Raw genomic sequence first — 18,505 nt, 5'->3', positions numbered from 1 at the left:
GCCTGGCCACGTGCCCGGAAGACTCTGTTTACAAAAGCAGGTGTCCTGCTTGTGTTCTGTAGTTTGACACTCTCAGAACTGTGGGAGGTGCGCCCCATGGTGTTCCCACCACACACTCATCACCCCCACCCCACCCCTTGTTCTCATTGTGTGGTGTTGTCACCATGCGTGCACCCATTCACATTCATCCTCCCTCCAATGCCTAAATTCCGTGAGGACACGGGCAGGGTATTCTCAGCACCCAGCATGCAAGAGGTGCTCAGGAAACTCCTGCGGAGTAGACGGACCCAGGCTGAGATGAGGGAGGCACTGAGGTGGTAGGGCCACGTTGGACCTGTCACCAGGGGCGAAGACAGGAAGGGACTTTATGAGGGAAAAGTAGCTCTTAACATCAGGACGTGGGGATGAAGGATGATTATTTTTATTTTCCAAAATCTCTCTTTTTTTAGATCTTTATTTATTTTTGAGAGATAGCAACAGCAGCAGGGGAAGGGCAGAGAGAGAGGGAGACACAGAATCGTAAGCAGACTCCAGGCACTGAGCTGTCAGCACAGAGCCCGATATGGGGCTCAAACCCACGAACCATGAGGTCACGACCCGAGCCGAAGTCAGACACTCAACCACTTAGCCACCCAGGCACCCCTATTTTCCAAAATCTCAATAACATTATAAACGATGCTAACTTGTATAATTACGTACGTGTGTACTTATAACATATTTGTAATGTTTTGCAGATTTTGGTTAACGCGTTACACGTAGATCAGGACTAGACTAAAGAGCTGGGGTCATGACTGGGAAGCAGGGAGCCTTGTCTGGGGAAGGACGGACCGCAGGTTAGGTGAGAAGGAAAAGGGTGACTGACAGGACCCGTTTCCCTTGGGAGGTGTGAAATCTCTGTCCCTTCCTCTGGGCCTTGTAAGTTGGGAGGAGGTGGCCAGGACGGCTGAGGCTCATTTCCCAGCCCAGCAGCCTGCCAGAAGCCGCTCTTTGGCTCTGGGTCTGCTTCTGAAAACTCTGACCCGGGCACTGGGGCATGCTAATTTTCACTGCAGTATTTATTTAGATACAAGAGAAAGGAAGGGCCTCAGGTTTGGGTTGGCGAGGGGAGCTCCCTTTGCTCCAGGGCTTCTGTTTGGATTGGCTGGTGCCTGCCAGACTGGCCTGCTTGCCTTCCCAGCTGTGGGGTTTGCTTATGCTAGAGGATGTCTCAAATTTACGAGACTCAAATCTGAGGCCCATCCTGGGGTTTTGCCCACAGGTCTGGGCAGTTTCTCCCTGGAGAAGCTAAAGAAATAAGACCTTGAAAGTCAGCTCAGTCTCTATGACGTGCCCTGGACAGACCCTCATGAGAATTCTCAGAGTTCAGGTCTCCTTGGAAACATGGATGTGGGGGCAGAGAGGGGAATGTTTGAACTCCTTGGAGCGCGGAAAGACTGCCTCCTTGCTAAGTGCTTTTAGGACTGCCATTTAGAATTTCAGGGTTTTGCTCCTTGCTTCCCTGACCTGGAGGAAACTTTCAGCTCAGCTGAAAATTTGGGGTGAGGTGGGGTGGATGGGGACAGGATCTTTTGTCTACTTCTAGACTCTCTGGAGCCACCTTTCTGGTTCAGCTTCATAAATGTGGGCAACATAAAGAGACTAGACTTGGAGGAATTTGTTACCCCCAACCTGTTACCTGCTGTAATTGAGGGAAACTTGGGTAGGAGGGGTCTGACCGAGTCCATTTGGGACCAAGTCCATTTGGGTGGGAAGGGTCTGACCAAGACTGATTTGAGCTGCTCAGGGGGCCTGCAGAATGGCTGGGGCAGCGGCCTTCATACATTTCTCTTTTAAAATAGCTTTTGGGTTCATCATTTAGGAAGCCCAGTAGTTAACATAAGGTAAGATAAAGGGCAGTATAAAGCTCAGTGAGCCCTCCACTAGAGTCAGTTTTGTGGGAACTGGTGTTCTGTCAGGAGGACATGACCAGTGGCCTATTGGTAAGGGGGAAAAAAGTGTGAATGGTGGCTATCTTTTAAGGAGTAAGATTACTTGTGGTCTTTATTCTGTTCTCTGAGTTTTTTGCCCCACAATGAGCATATCACTTGGGCAGTACTTGTTGCTTTTCTTAAAAATAGTTGGAGATCTTAAAAAAAAAAAAATGAATAGGAGTAATACACACGCATTGTTGCAGGAACAGGACTAAGATGTGTAGAGGTAAAGATGTACTCTGTGCCTTACTTTTCCCATGTGCCCTTGTACCTGCGGAGTCCATAGGGACAGCTGGGTAGGGAGCCAAGAAACCTTTCCCTTGTACGTATAAATACGTAAAGAATTGTCTTGGGTTTTAAGTCGCCTCATCCTGTCACCTTATATGGCACCTGGATTTTCTTTTTCTTTTCCTTTTTTTTTTTTTTTTTACTTGAATATATCATCGCCATCACGGAAGGATGAGTATTTAACTCCGTTTTTTTCATCACTGCATAGTATTCCATAGTGTATGTCATGGTTTACATACCCATGCCGCTTCTGTGGAGCAGCCCAAGTTATTTCATGTTTGTCCGCTCTGAGCACTGCTGCTTAAACATATGTGTTTATGTAACCTGACATTGGCACTTTTTTCCTTATGAAATGCCAAAAGGAAAGGAGTTTTAAACGTTCTTAAATCTGTTGTCAGATTGCTTTCCCAAAAGACTATGGCAATTTAAATTTCTTTTTAGGGTCACTTGGGTGGCGCAGTCGGTTAAGCGTCCGACTTCAGCCAGGTCACGATCTCGTGGTCCGTGAGTTCGAGCCCCGCATCAGGCTCTGGGCTGATGGCTCGGAGCCTGGAGCCTGTTTCCGATTCTGTGTCTCCCTCTCTCTCTGCCCTTCCCCCGTTCATGCTCTGTCTCTCTCTGTCCCAAAAATAAATAAAAAACGTTGAAAAAAAATTTAAAAAAAAAAATTTCTTTTTAATGTTTTAAGTGCAACAGAATGTTTTCAGAAGGCATTGAACTGGGACTCAAAACTCTGTGTTCCAGAGATTGGGTGAGATAGTTCTAAAACCTAGGATTCATGTTTAAAACAACCTATTCTCATGTGCCTGGGGCAGGGGGCAGTGCGGGGAATGCCAGAGGTCTGCTAGGTCCTTTCAAGCCAGGGGTTTCACAGCTCCATGCAGACATGCTGTCGTCAGATGTGTTCATTTCTTTCCCTAGACCATTTTTCAGAGGAATCCAAGACTCTGGAAAGGCCATACCTCTCTGAAGAAGACAAAGGTTACTGAACAGGGGCCTGGGGCCTCATCTGTCACTTGCATCTCTGAGTCCAGAGCCGGGATCAGGGCTACACTGGGCTAGTAGCTATTTCTCAAAGATTTCTAGGGTTTCAGGGGTGCCTGGGTGGCTCAGTCGGTTGAGCGTCTGACTTCGGCTCAGGTCATGATCTCGTGGTTCGTGAGTTCGAGCCCTGTGTCGGGCTCTGTGCTGACAGCATAGAGCCTGGAGTCTGCTTTGAGTTCTGTGTCTCCCTCTCTCTGCTCCTCCCCACTCATGCTCTGTCTCCCTCTCTCCTTCAAGAATAAATAAACATTAAAAAATTTTTTTTGAAAAGTTTCTTTCTTAAAAAAAGGGACCAATTCCCCTTTCGTTTGGTTGAATAAAACAGGAGATGGACGGAAGCCATATGCAGACCAGGCTGAGGAGAGCCCTGGGAACAATAGTGATGATGCTGAAGTTGTCACCGACCTCCCCCCTTTGCTCTTCTCTGCCCCCAGGTGTGCCGGCATGTGAAGAATGGGGACATCCTCCTGCTGAACCGACAGCCCACCCTGCACAGACCCTCCATCCAGGCACACCACGCCCGCATCCTGCCCGAAGAGAAAGTCCTGCGGCTCCATTATGCCAACTGCAAGGCGTATAATGCCGACTTTGATGGAGACGAGATGAATGCCCACTTCCCCCAGAGTGAACTGGGACGGGCTGAGGCCTACGTCCTGGCCTGTACAGATCAGCAGTACCTTGTTCCCAAGGTAGGTCTGACCTTGAGGCGGTTCCATGGTCTTCGCTGACACAACTTGGCATTCCAGGTCTGGGCTCTTTGTCTTCTGGTGTCAGTGGGTAGCTCTAGGGCAAAGGCCTATGGAATAGAGGGTCCTGGCTTCTTCCAGGTGGGGTTTTCAGCCCTGTAGTTGCTTAGAGGGTATTAACTATTAGCTCTGTAAGAGGTCTTTTCTTCCAGACTTATGTTTGCATCGTACAAGTTATTAGCCTTCAGCAAGCATTAGCATCCTAACTATGATGGTCCTTATGATCCCCCAGATGACTTTGATCCTTTGGGTTCTGACAAGCATGAGTTTTTAGAGACAGCTTAACCCAAGGGCCCAGATGAGATCCCTCTAGCCCATGATGGTGTCTCCCCTTTGAATCCCTGACTTCTGTCACTGAGGTTGGTCCTTAAAAGCAGAGCCACGTAGGGGCACCTGGGTGGCTCAGTCAGTTGAGCGTCCAACTCTTGATTTCGGCTCACGTCATGATCTCACAGTCGTGGGATCGAGCCCTGCATCGGGCTCCACGCTGAGCATGGAGCCTGCTTACGATTCTCTCTCCCTCTTTCTCGGCCCCTCTCCCCGACTAGTACTCTCTCTCAAAATAAATAGACAAACATTTAAAAACATTTTTAAAGCAGCGCCATGTGGTCATGGCTGTCCAGTGGGGTACAAGAGAAGGATTCAGTTTCCTTCCCCCTTGCCCGGCCAGCTGACCCATTCCATTAAGTGGCAGGGGCCTGAGTCAGTGAGTGTTCATGAGAGCAAGAGGGTGGGGAAAGAGCCAGGCTGAAGGAAAGAGAGCAGAGTATGTTCCAGACTCCATTTACCCCTCACCACCCATCCTGGGGCCTGACGCCTTTTAAATTATCAGCGGTTTGTGTCACAGTGATTCACAATTCTACGTCGTTCAGTTGGATTGTGGTGGAGTATGAAAGAATCAGTAGTAATAGTAACATGGAATTATGGCTACCATTTGCCAAGCCCTTTTTCAATGGTGGACACTGTGCAAAGCACTTCAGAGGCTTCCCCTTTCACCCTTGGCACAGCCCTTAGAATAGGTGCTGTTAGTGTCCACGTTTACATGAAGTGCTTGGACCAGCACACTGCTGAGAAGGCGGAGGAAGTTACAGGGAGCTCCCGGGTCCTTGGGGCTTTGCTTCTTTCCCCCTCTGGGGGTCTTGCCAACCTTCTGCAGGAGAAAACGTCTGCAGCCAGGGGAGCACGGGAGGCTGCTCGGAGACGTCCAGCATTGGTCAGTGCTTTCTCCACCTGGGAACTTCTCTTCTCAGCAGTCATCTGCCACCCAGAGAATCTGTCAGTGGCCAGGGGCCCAGCATCCCAGCCTCCTGGCCATCAGACACGCTGGGATGGCTCCGTGCTGGACCCAGCTGTTTGAGTTTCACTCTCTTTCCCTTCTCTGCCTGCTGCAGCCAGCTGTTGATTAGTAAAGAGGCTAAAAGTGGGAAAGAGGAGTTAAAGGCCCACTGGGGTCCCTCAGAAGTTAGAATAATAAGTTGACTAACTTGAAATTTGGCTTTTTGTCTTTTCACATAAATAACAGTTGTGACTGTCATTGTGTGACAACAAAAGCCACCACCTATTGAGCACTCCCTGTGCCTCAGGCACTGCTCTGAGTGACCTGCAAACATTTTCTTGTTTAGTCCTCAAAACAAGCTTAAGAAGTAGTGATTTTCAGATGAGGAAACACAAGTGAGCAGCTCGCCAGCCAGTGACGATGCCAAGACTCGAACCCAGCACCGTTGACTCCCAAGCTCAGGTGCTTGGCACCATGAGTTATTAGCCTCCCTTTACAGGCAAGGCTGGGGATGGAAGAGGTACTATGGCAGTAAGTGGATCCCAGGACTAAAGTGGTTCTCTGACTCTGGAGGCAGGGTCACATTTTACCACAGGGGACACTACCAGGGAGCATCCAGATGGTTCTCTGTACATGTCCAGTGACCTTTGGACATTAGAGGAGTTGGAATGGGGGGTGCTTTGAAGTTCTCAGGCCAACGAACTTGAATGGTCTATACTTCGTTTTGATTGAGTAAGGTTATACAGAAGCTTCATGCTTACACTGCGTCCTTCAAAGGACTGACCTGTTTAAATCCAGATGTGCCTCATCACGTGCTCGCATGCCCACGAGTTGCAGGTCAGGAGACAGGCAGAACAGAGTACAGAGGTTGTGATTCTTGATAAATTTCAGTTAGTCTGTAGTGTAAATGCCAAGAAATGGAATCCTTATTTTGCTAACGGTTACAAAAATGCAGCATGTCTTGAACTACTTTGGGGGCAGAGTCCTAGGAGAGCAGGAGCTAGTTTTGTTAAACCAGAAAAGGCCTTTTTGGGGGAAGGGGGGGCAGTGAGAGGGCTAATTTTTCTTGGTGTGTCTTTATTTCCCTTGCTTCCATTTCCCTTTGTTCGTTATTCCACATCTTTGTTTCAGGTTCTCTTCCTTGATTAATCATAGGACCTGATTAAAGTACATTTCATTGTTGCTTGAATGTATTTAATGGAGTTGTGTTTCTTACTTAAAATAGGAGGTGAATGGAACTTCAGCTGTTTCTCTCCTAAGAAAACAGCTGAACTTTTCATTGATGTGTTTCTTTGTGGAGTTTTGTTTTTCTTCTCTTTGTTGTATTTTTTGAGGGCCAGTGCCTTGTGGAAAGTTTTTTTAACAAGGATTGAGCGTTTCCCCGACTCTGTCAACTTAGCCAGAAAATTTAGGTCACAGAATACCCTAATTCTCCAAGCATCCTGACCAAAGGCACTAATTGTAATGTCATTTTGCTGTGATATTAGATGGAATAGGATAGCTGACAATTATCTGGGTTTCTGATTTAGAGATGGTCTTTCTGATCCTAAGCAGGATTTGGGAAATCTAGAATTATAAGTAGGCCCTCAGTAAGTTGCTTTAATCAGCATTTCTCCCTACAATTCATGATTATTGCATTGAAAGCAATTTAGCCATTAAGGCAATTTTCTAGTCATGGAAAAATCTGGATGGAGAGAGGAGAAGGCACTGAATAGATCACATAACTTGTAATTATGTTCTTTAAAGGAGGAAAACAAAAGGAAAACTCTGTATCTGCCCCCAAAGACTTGCGGGATGAGGCAAATTGCGTAATACTGGTTTGGGTTTTTCCCCCAAGCAAAATAAGATCTTGTCTTTGGAACACGATGCAGAGTATAAGTTTTTATTCATGTTCTTAACCCAGAGCCTTCGTAAGAAGGGCCGTGTGCACCATCTGACCTTGCCTTCTATCTACAGCAGCTATTCAGCCCATCTATAATAATTGTCTTTGAGTTTATGTAGAGCCCATTGCCACAGTATTTAGGCTATTTGACAAGCATCCTTTTTATCCTTTGAATTAGTACATGTGGTTAAATTCCAGGCCCTTCTCCATGGCTGCATTCGTGAGTTCCTTTGGCCTTAGTTATGAAACCTTGCCATAATATTGGATAGTGTTTAACAAGCAATCAAATGATAACAATCTTTAGATCCAAGGCACAGATTTTTCCCAAGTTCCCATAAACATTAAAAAGTTTGCAAAAACCACCTCTTAAAAAATGTCAGTGGGCACAGCTATTTTTACTTTAGTGTGTCTTATGTTGCCATGAACACAGACCTACAGATAAGTTGCAGGAGACTAGGGATCAGAAAGTCTGAAAGATTTCAAATGAGATGAATGTACTGGGGCTTACATAATAGCCCTTGTTTGGGCATCTGGTAGACAACAGCCTTTATTAAAGGCCCACCATGAACATGTGCTACATTGTGAAGAGACACTTGTAAACGTACATTCTTTTCTTTTACAGTCATGCACATCAAGGCCCTCTCAAATCTCTTGAACCCCTACCCCTTAGAGAGAGCTGACTCTTAAGTCAGTAATGCTCAGGGCTCTGTAATAGTGCCCCTGAGAGATCGTTTCTGACCATACCCCTACTTCTAATCTAAATGATGACCCATCTGTTATTTTTCTCCATGTTATTTAAAACCCTTTGTGGTAACGTATTTATCCAATCATTCGTTTACTATGTAGCTCTTCCTCACTGTAAAGGATCATGTCTGTTTGGCCCACTAGAGTAGATTGGAGGGCTAACCCACTGCCTGGGCATATAGTAGACTCTCAATAAATATTTGTTGAATGGATCGCTGATTTAGAGGAGAGCCAGGCCAGAAATGTGTGAAAAAATACTAAAGCATAAAACCAAAATATAAAAGCAACAACACAGCAAAGTGCAAGCTAGACCAAATTTATGCAGAGATGCCAAAACTTTTGCCTGAGTAACTAGAACCAGATGGGATTATGGACAGAAGGCGTGGGGAGCTGGACGAGTTTGGAGCTGTTTTGCTCTAGAACAGTCAGCAAATGGTCACAGTGGAAGCCGGTCGGGAAGGCCTGGTCATGTGCTTTGGGAGGCAGTTTGCTCTCCAGATGGGAGGCCCAAGCACCAGCCTAGGAAGGCTGTGGGAGAGGACAGTACAGGGGTATAAGGGAGGGCTGTTGCTAGTACATGGCTTCCAAGCAGATGATTAGGAATTAGAATGTGACTTCCTATTTGTCTTCTTACTGTTTTGGTTTGTAGGATGGCCAGCCCTTGGCGGGGTTGATTCAAGATCACATGGTTTCAGGTGCAAACATGACCACTCGAGGTTGCTTTTTCACTCGGGAGCAATATATGGAGCTGCTGTACCGAGGACTCACAGACAAAGTGGGGCGTGTGAAGCTCTTTCCTCCTGCCATCCTGAAGCCCTTTCCACTGTGGACGGGAAAGCAGGTAATTGGGAGAAAATAAAAAAAAGGAAACAGGCCACTCAAATAAAAGATTTCATTCTTGGTAGAGCCCAGGCCAGAAGTAGAGAAATGACAAATCAAATGGTATGGGACTTGAGGCATCTGGGCGTCTCAGTTGGTTAAGCGCCTGACTTCAGCTCGGGTCATGATCTCGCGGTTTGTGAGTTCGAGCCCCACCTTGGGCTCTGTGCTGACAGTGTGGAGCCTGGAGCCTGCTCCGCATTCTGTGTCTCCCTTTCTGCCCCTCTCCCGCTCATGCGCGCACGCTCTCTCTCTCTTTCTCAAAAATAAATGAACATCGGGGCGCCTGGGTGGCTCAGTCGGTTAAGTGGCCAACTTTGGCTCAGGTCATGATCTCATGGTCCGTGAGTTCAAGCCCCGCGTCGGGCTCTGTGCTGACAGCTCAGAGCCTGGGGCCTGTTTCAGACTCTGTGTCTCCCTCTCTCTCTGACCCTCCCCTGTTCGTGCTCTGTCTCTCCCTGTCTCAAAAATAAATAAAACATATTAAAAAAAAAAAAACGAACATTAAAAAAAAATCAGTCTGGGACTGAACATGCAGTATCTTCAAGGTATGCCTGTATGATCTGTATGATTTTCTCTTTGGTGGGGTTCCTGGGTCTGAATGTTTTCAAGGGAGTGTCAGTACTACGGGTGGACTGCACAGTGTCTGCCCTTAATGTCCTCATAATGCAAATGTGGTGGTAATAGGCAATGGTATTGGTGGTGGTGGTAATAGTAATATTTTTGTTGGGAGGGGCCAAGTGCTTTACTGAGTGCTTTAGGTACGTTTTTTTAATCCTTACAACCAACCTGTGATACGGAGACTGTTATTATCACCGTTTATCAGATGAGGATACTGAGGCTTAGAGAACTTCAATTACATGCCCAGGTCTATAGGAGACAGAGTTGGAATTCAAACCCAGCACTTCCTAACCCCGAAGACATGACACTATGCTTACTGTCAAAGTAATAAAATAATGGTATATGTGCTAATCAAATAATGAAGTACAGCCAAGTTTGTGTTTCTACTATGTGCTGGGTCCCCAGATTCAACCTTGAGGCCTGACTCCTAATCAGCTGTGTGATCTTGGCTTTGTGGGCCTCCTTTCTTCATCTATAATACAAAGGGTTCAGGTTGGTGATCTCTAAGGTCTCTTCTAGCTCAGCAATTCTTTTAAGCCTGTGGACCTGCGACCTGACTGGTTTTTGGTTGTTAAACCAAACTTGCATTCAGGGGTAACCCTTGTTTATCATGAGGTATTCCCCTATTTATATTTTTAATTAAGTTTGCTAAAATTTTGTTTAGCAGTTTTTTACATTTGTGTTTGTGAGGGATACAGACATACCTTATTTTATTGCGTGTTGTTTCATTATACTTGGCAGATACTGTGTTTTTTACTAATTGGAGGTTTGTGGCAACGCTATATTCAAGCAATTTTGTATGCTATTTTCCACTTCATTTATTGGTGTCATTTTCCAACAGCATTTGCTTATTACTTCATGTCTCTGTGTCACATATTGGTAATTCTCACAACATTTCAAACTGGTCCATTATTATTTATATTTGTTATGGTGATCAGTGATTAGTGATTGTAACTTAAAGCTCAGGTGATGGTCAGCATTTTAAGCAATAAAGTACTTTTTAATTAAGGTATGTGAATTGACTTCTTAGACATGATGCTATTGCACACTTAATAAACTACGAGATAGTGTAAATGTAACTTCTGTATGCACTGGGAAACCAGAAACTCATTTGACTCACTTTATTGTTATATTTGCTTCATTGTGGTGGTCTGTAATTCAACCCACAATCTCAAAGATGTATCTGTATTGATGTGTAAGGTTCTTGTAATATCTTTCCCTGTTTTTGGTGTCAGGGTAATGCAGACTTCATAGAATGAGTTCAGAAATATTTTCTCTTCTTCAGTTTTCTCTAAGTTTGTGTAGTACTGGCATTATTTTTTCTTGAATGTTTGGCAGAATTAACAATGACTCCATCTTGAACTGAACTTTTCTTTGTAGGAAGGTTTTTTAACTAAAATTTCTATTACATGTAGGGCTCTTCAAGTTATCTGTTCTTGAATGAGCTTCAGTACTGTGTTTATTTAAGGAATTTGTCATAAGTTGCTGAATTTACAAGCATAAAGCAATTCATAATATTTGTTTACTATTCTATTTATAGAATCAGTAGGTGGGTCACTTCACTCATTTCTGATACTGGTGATTTGTATCTTTTTTTTTTTTTTTTTAAATAAACTCTACCCCCAGTGTGGGACTCAAACTCACTCAACTTGATCCTGAGATCAAGAGTTGTATTTAAAAATAAAAACCCCAGGGGTGCCTGGGTGGCTCAGTCAGTTAAGCATCCGACTTTGGCTCAGGTCATTATCTCACAGTTCGTGAGTTCAAGCCCCCCGTCAGCCTCTATGCTGACAGCTCAGTGCCTGGAGACTGCTTTGGATTCTGTATCTCCCTCTCTCTCTGCCCCTTCCCCCACTCATGCTCTGTCTCTCTCTCAAAAATAAGTAAAAACATTAAAAAAGTTTCATGCTCTACAAACTGAACCAGCCAGGCGCCCTAATTTGTGTCATCTTTTTTCCTGATCAGTTTGCTTAGAGGTTTATTCGTTTTGCTGTCCAAGAACCAGTTTTCATTGACTTTCTGTTTTTTTTTTTTTTTTTTTTTTTTTTTTTGCTATTTCATTGATTTCGCTTTGATCTATATTATTTCCTTTCTTCTGTTTACTTTGGGTTTGATTTGCTCTTTTCTCATCATTTGAGGTTAAAGGTGAAATCATTTGATGGGGGCCTTTTTTTCCTTTTTTTGTGTGTGTAGGCATTTTAGATATAAATTTTCCCCTTAAATTCTGCTTAAGTAGCATCATATAAGTTATTATGTTGTATTTTCTTTCATTTCAAAATAGTTTATAATTTTCCTTTTGGCTTCTTTTTGACTCATGAGTTAATTAGAAGTCCATTATTTAGTGTCCACATATTTAGAGATTTTCCAGATAATCTGTTATGGATTTCCAATCTAATTCCACTGTGGCAAGAGAACATACATTGGGTGACTGGAATCCTTTTAAATTTATTGACATTTGTGTATGAGATTATGTTTACTATGGTGTCTCTTGGTAAATATTCTGTGTGCCCTTAAAAATAATGTATAATCTGGGACACCTGGGTAGCTAGTTGGTTAAGCGTCCAACTCTTGGTTTCACCCAGGTCATGATCTCATGGTTTGTGGGTTCAGACCCTGTATCAGGCTCTATGCTGACAGCATGGAGCCTGTTTTGGATTCTCTCTCTCACCTCTGCTCCTTCTCTGCTCTCTCTCAAAATAAATAAACATTAAAAAAAATAATAATCTATGATCTGCTCTTGAATGGTGTGCTCCAAAAATGTCATTTAGGTTCAGTTAGTACATAGTTCACATCTGCTGTATCTTTCCTGATCACTGTCCTTTATTGCCTGGTGTCCATTGTCTTGAAAACCACTGTTTCATATTCATGTCTGCTTTTATTGTTGTTTTTAGTGGAAGAGTCCTCAGGTCACTGTTGCCCTATCCTGGCCAGAAATGGAAGTCGGTTTAACAGAATGGATGGGGAATTTTGCAATTTAAGATTAAAATCCATAAGTATGGATAGTGTAGTTCAAGGAGTGGTATGCTTTGTCTATGAAAGCCAGATAGTGAATATTTTAGGCTTTGCAGGTCATACAGTCTCTGTTGCAAGTAGGGCAACAACTCAGCTCTGCCATGGTAATTTGAAAGCAGCCATACACAACACGTAAATGAATGAGCATGGCTGTGATCTGATTAACTTTATTTACAAAAACAGGTAGTAGACCAGATTAGGCCTATAGGCTATAGTTTGCTGACCCTTGGTATAGTTTGCTATATGTATTTGTCTACTTCATTATTTACATTGATATTATTTTTATTATTTCTATGTCTTTCTTTTGTAAGCCATCTCAAGTTATCTTGGAAGTGAGGGATTATATTTTAAGTCATGAAGTGTCCAGAATTCATTAGAATTTTGTGGAAACGTAAGCAGTTTCAAAATAGAACTAAATAGTACACAAAGAATATATATCTAGAGCCATAAATACGTTGATTCCCTTCAATCTGGGAAGCCAGCCAAAGGAAATAATCTGAAATGTAGAAAAAGCTACTTGAAAAAAAACAGTCCATTATACACCATGGTGTGCCATGGTGGAAAATTATAAAAACCTGGATACTTAACATTGGTGCTCCGTAAATTGTGGAACATCCATTTGTTAAGATATTATGTAGTTGTTTAAAAGAGTGGTTTTAAAAGACCATGTAGCAGGCTGGGTAGTTTTCTGACACGATGTTGGGAGAAGTAGACTACAGGATTCTATGCAGTCACATTTGCAACTGTATTAAGCATGTGTATGAGAAAACGTGTTGCATAAAAAGATCAAAATGATAGAATAATTGGTTCATGTTAGGAATAATTTCTTTTTCATTTTATAATGTTTATGAGCTAAGATTATTACCTTTTAACTAAAGAAAACTAGAAAGTAGGCCCTGGTTTTATTTGTGTCGCAGTTGAGATTTTTCATTGTTTCTTGTGAGGTTCCAGTGGGCTGTTATTTCTTTGCAAATAGGTGTAAAAGAGGAGAGTGACTACCCTGCACCAGAATTTGTTAGTGGCTCAGTCTGATTCTGCAGAGAAAAGTCATGTTCAGAATCAGGAGATAAGGAGCTTAGCTTAGGCGGTTTATTTGTACTGCCTCAGAAAATGAAGTCTTGGGCTCTTTCTCCAGGGCATTTCCTGCAGCCTGTTAAGTGCTTCTCTTTCCGTTTAAGAATCTGAGGTCTCTCAACATTTGTTGAAAGGACATATGAAGAAAACGGATTTGACTGTCATTGCAGATCTCAAGTGTATATAGCTCAGTGAGTGTTTGCAAAGTGAATATAACTTTGTAAAGTGTCACCCAGATCAGAAAGTAGACTCAGCCAGCACTTCCTTCCAGACCCCTGTCAGTTTTTACCCCTCCCCAAAGATAGCCACTGACCTACTTCTAACACTAAAGGTAAGTTTTGTCTTTTCTTGAACTTTATATAAGTAGCATCCTTTGGTAGATCATATCTCTGTGTAAGTCACTCATGATACCACATATAGCAATAGTTAGTTCATTTTCAGTGTTGTATGGTATTCCATTATGTGATTACACCATCATATGTTTATCCATTTTACTGTTGATGGACATGTGGCTTGTCTTCATTTGGCTATTATAAAAAGGGCTACTATAACATTCTTGTATATATTTTTTGTTGAACATATATGTGTGTGTGTGTGTGTGTGTGTGTGTGTGTGTGTGTGTGTGTGTGTGTGTATTTTGGTGACTAAATACCAAGGAATCAAACTGCTGAGTCATAAGATCTGTGTTCAGTATTAATAGATTTATTAATAAACAGCAACCTGGAAGAACAGCACAGGGCATGAGAATTCTGGTTGCTCCTTAGCCTCAGCAGAACTTGGTATTATTGTCCCATTTTGTTTATTTCTATTTAATTTTAGCCATTCAGATGGGTTTGTAGTGGCACCTTATTGTGGTTTTAATTTACATTTTCTTAATGACAAGTGAGCTTGAGCACCTCTTCATATGCTTATTGGCTATTAGGGTATCATCTTTGGTGAAGTGCCTGTTCAAGTCTTTTGCTTGTTTTATATTCTATGCCATTTTCTTATTAGTAGGTAAAAGTTTTTTGTATGTATTCTTGTGTTAGTCCATTGCCAAATCTTTATCTTTTAACCTAATGCTGTTTTCTAATGATCGGAGCTCTTTCATTAATATAACTCACCAGCATTTGCCTTTTATGGCTAGTCCTGTATAAGTATGCTTGCCCTGAAGGTACAATGGTATTCTCCTGTGTTATTGTCTAGTGTTTATTGTTTTACCTTCACACTAGGTCTTAGGTTTAATTGTCTGCATGAAGTTGATATTTATGGGTGTGTGTGATATAAGGTAGGGGATTCCTTTTTTCCCGTATGGCTGTCCAGTTGATACAACGTCATTTGTTGTAAAGACCAACATTTTCCCACTGCTCTTCAGTATCTCCTGTCATAAATCAACTAGTCATATACATGTGGGTCTGTTCCTGGACTCTGTTCAGTTCCATTAATTTGTGTGAGTCCATTGTACCAGTACCACACTATCTTAGTTATTGTAGCTTTATCATACTGACTTCTGATAGTAAAAGTCTTCAGCTTTGTTCTTCTTTAAGACTGTCTTGAATATACTTGGCCCTGTGTATTTCCATATAAATTTTAAAGTCAGCTTATAAATTTCTACAAAAAAAATACCTGCTAGGATTTTTATTGGGTTTACATTGTGCCTCTGGATCACTTAAGGGGGAATCAACATATTTACAGTATTGAATTTTTCAAGTTATGAACCTAGTATGTTCTTCAATTAATGTAAGTCTTATATATCTATCATTAGACCCATTTCCTGGAATTGCTATTATAGATGCTATTGTTTATTAAATTTAATAGTTTATGATTGCAATGTAGAAATGCCATTAATTTATGTATATTATCCCTGTATTCAGCAACCTTGCTGAGTTCAGTTATTAGATCTCTGTCCTTCAAATTCTTTTTAACTATAGAAGTAACTGAAGTTTGTTGTTAAACAAAAATCAGTAATGTGAAAGGAGAAAGGAAAAATTCCCTCCCTCCCCAACCCCATTCTCTATGTCCACACATACTCTCATAAAAAATAATTAAGAATGAGATATTATACTTGCTCAGAGGAACCATGAATCATGATTAAATCTGGCATTCAGTTTTGAGCTTATATTTTAAATTTCTTTATCCATGACATCCTGGTCCTGAGGTATGAGTTTTCCTGACCACCAGGCACCTGGAACTTTTTTGACTGATTTGTAAGCTGGCTTACTTTGAATGAGCCGCCAGGGCTTCCAGAGGGAATTCCATTATTTCAAGCAGTCTGTATTTTTAATTTGGACCACCCTAACAAACTCTGAATGTGGCAAAAAATTCATTTCACTGTTTTCATGTGCTAGGGGTTAACAGAACCTTTCTTGTGATTGCTTTGGGATATATTTAGTTCACTTAATGATATATTGTAGGTCTCATTCTGTGTTCGTACATGTAGATCTATCTCATTCCTTTTAACCCATTCTGTGTTGTATCCAATGATACAGATACCATAGTTGATTTAACTGGCTCTCTGTTGGCAGACATTTAGATTGTTATCTGGTTTTTTACGATTTTACCTAGTGCTGTGGTGAGTACCACTTCTGTTTATACTAGTGGACTTGCATTGGTATGTATTTTATTTTATTTATTTTTTTAATGTTTAGTTTTGAGAGACTGGGGGAGGGGAGGGGGAGAGAGAGAGAGAGAGGCAGACACAGAATCCAAAGCAGGCTCCAGGCTCTGAGCTGTCAGCACAGAGCCCGATGCGGGGCCTGAACTCACAAGCCGTGAGATCATGACCTGAGCCGAGGTCGGATGCTTAACCGACTGAGCCACCCAGGGGCCCCCGTTGGTATGTATTTTAGATGAGTTCCCAGCGATGTGATTGCTGAGTCAAAGGGTGTCAAATGTAAATACACATTACAAACTTCTTTTTTAAAGAAATCTTTTTAACTTTTAAAACACGTTTTAAAGTTTAATAAGTCTTAGTCTAAAAAAATGCCATTATTATTCTCATAGATACTGCTATCTCTCACAGTTTAAAAGAATGTTGCGGATAGTCTTTTCTCCTTAGCATCATAGTTTATGACCAGAAAGTAAATGAAACACTGCTGGGATGTTATTACAGAAGGAAGATTAAAATCATCTTGTCTGACTCCCTTGTTTTTCTTATTGAGATATAATTCATATTTAACACAAAATTTACCATTGTTAAAAACAGTCTAATTCAATGACTTTTAGTTTGTCTGCTGTGTTGTACAGCAATTACCACTAGCTAATTCCAGAACATTTTCATCATCACCAAAAGAAACCCTGTACCTATTATCATCATTGGCAATTCTTCCTTCATTCCCAACCATCACTTCTGTCTATGGATTGCCTATGTCGGACATTTCATGTAAAAGGTGTTATATAACGTGGGGCCTTTTGTGACTTGCTTCTTTTACTTAATATAATATTTTCAAGATTCATTCACACTGTAGCATAAATAGTACTCCGTTCTTTTTTATGACTGGATGATATTCCATTATATGGATATACCTCATTTTGTTTATCTGTCAGTTGATAAATGGATATTTTGGCTCATTCACCTCTGAGACTGTTATAAATAGAGCCACAGGGTGTATTCATGTGCCAGTTTTTGTGTGAATATGTATTTTTAGCTCTCTTGGCTGTATAGCTAAGAGTGGAATTGCTGGATCATATGGTAATGCTATTTTTAACTTTTTTCAGGAACTACCAAACTGTTCTCCAAAACACCTGTACCATTTTACATTTCTGTCAGCAATGCATGAGCATTCTCATTGCTCCACATTCATACCAACACTTACTTCCTCTTTCTTTGTTTCATCTTAGTGGGTATGAAGTGGTATCTCACTGTGGTTTTGATTTGTATTTACCTAATGGCTAATGATACTGAACATCTTTTCATGTGCTTACTGGCCATTTGTAGTATCTTTGGAGAAGTGTTTATTCAAGCCCTTTGCCCATTTGGTGATTGACCTGTTTGTCTTTTTATCGTTGAATTCTAAGAGTTCTTTATATATCCTAGCTGTTAGATCTATACTAGATATATATGTTGCAAATCTTTTTTTTCATTCTGTGGGTTGTCTTTTCACTTTCTTAATGTGTCCTTTGACATACAAAGATTTTAATTTTGAGAAATTTATCTACTTTTTCTTCTGTTGCTTGTGCTTTTGGTGTCACATCTAAGAAACTGTTGCCCAATCTCAGGTCACACAGATTTACAGCTATTTTTCCATCTAAGAATTTCAGGGCTTTAATCCTTATGTTTAGGTCTTAGATTCACTTTGAATTTTTGTATATGGTGTGAGGTAAGAGTTCAGCTTCATTTTTTTTACATGTGGATATGCAGTTGTCTTGACACCATTTGTTGAGCATTCTTAGCACCCTTGTCAAAAATGAATTAACTGTAGATGTATAGGTTTATTTATGGACTCTTCCATTGATCCACATACCTATCTTTATGCCACTATTATGTCCTAATAGTTGTAGTTTTGTTGTATTAAAATCTGGAAGTGTATTAAATCTGGAAGTTGTATTAAAGTCTTTTAGCTTTGGTTTTTTTCAAGATTGTTTTGACTATTCAGGGTCTGTTGCGTTTCCTTGTGAATTTTAGGATTAACTTGTTCATTTATGCAAAACTGGCACTTGGAATTTCAGTACGGATTGCCTTAAACCTGTAGATCAATTTGGGGACTCTTGCCATGTTAACAGTCTTCTGATCCATGATGTCTTTCCATTTATTTAGATTTCCTTTAATTTCTTTCAACATTGTGTTAATAGTTTTCAGCATATGACTTTTATTACACTTCTTTGGTTAAATTTATTCCTGAGTATTTTATTTTTTGGTGCCTTTATAAATAGAATTGCTTTATTAAATTCATTTTCAAATTGTTAGTGTTACTGTGTTACTGTGTTATTGTTATTGTTACTGTCAGCAGTTGTCAGTTTTTCTATGTTGGTCTTGTGTCCTTCAGCTTTG

The 18,505-nt window shown here is 41.4% G+C and overlaps 1 protein-coding gene across 3 annotated transcripts in view; it reads left to right on the top strand.

Annotated features, from left to right (window-relative positions):
- The window catches only part of POLR1A (RNA polymerase I subunit A), a 75,584-nt gene that overhangs the window by 25,947 nt on the left and 31,132 nt on the right, over positions 1–18,505 (top strand). For all 3 annotated transcript variants that reach the window (XM_023251845.2, XM_023251841.2, XM_045054520.1), the window contains 2 exons: positions 3,737–3,991; positions 8,600–8,791. In XM_023251845.2, coding sequence (XP_023107613.2) covers positions 3,737–3,991; positions 8,600–8,791 — 447 coding nt within the window. The remainder of the gene's footprint in view (positions 1–3,736; positions 3,992–8,599; positions 8,792–18,505) is intronic.

This window comes from Felis catus, chromosome A3 (genome assembly GCF_018350175.1).
Source record: "Felis catus isolate Fca126 chromosome A3, F.catus_Fca126_mat1.0, whole genome shotgun sequence".
Taxonomy (NCBI): Eukaryota; Metazoa; Chordata; class Mammalia; order Carnivora; family Felidae; genus Felis; species Felis catus.
Note: the sequence above shows the minus strand (reverse complement) of the source record. Positions and strands in the feature narration are given on the sequence as shown.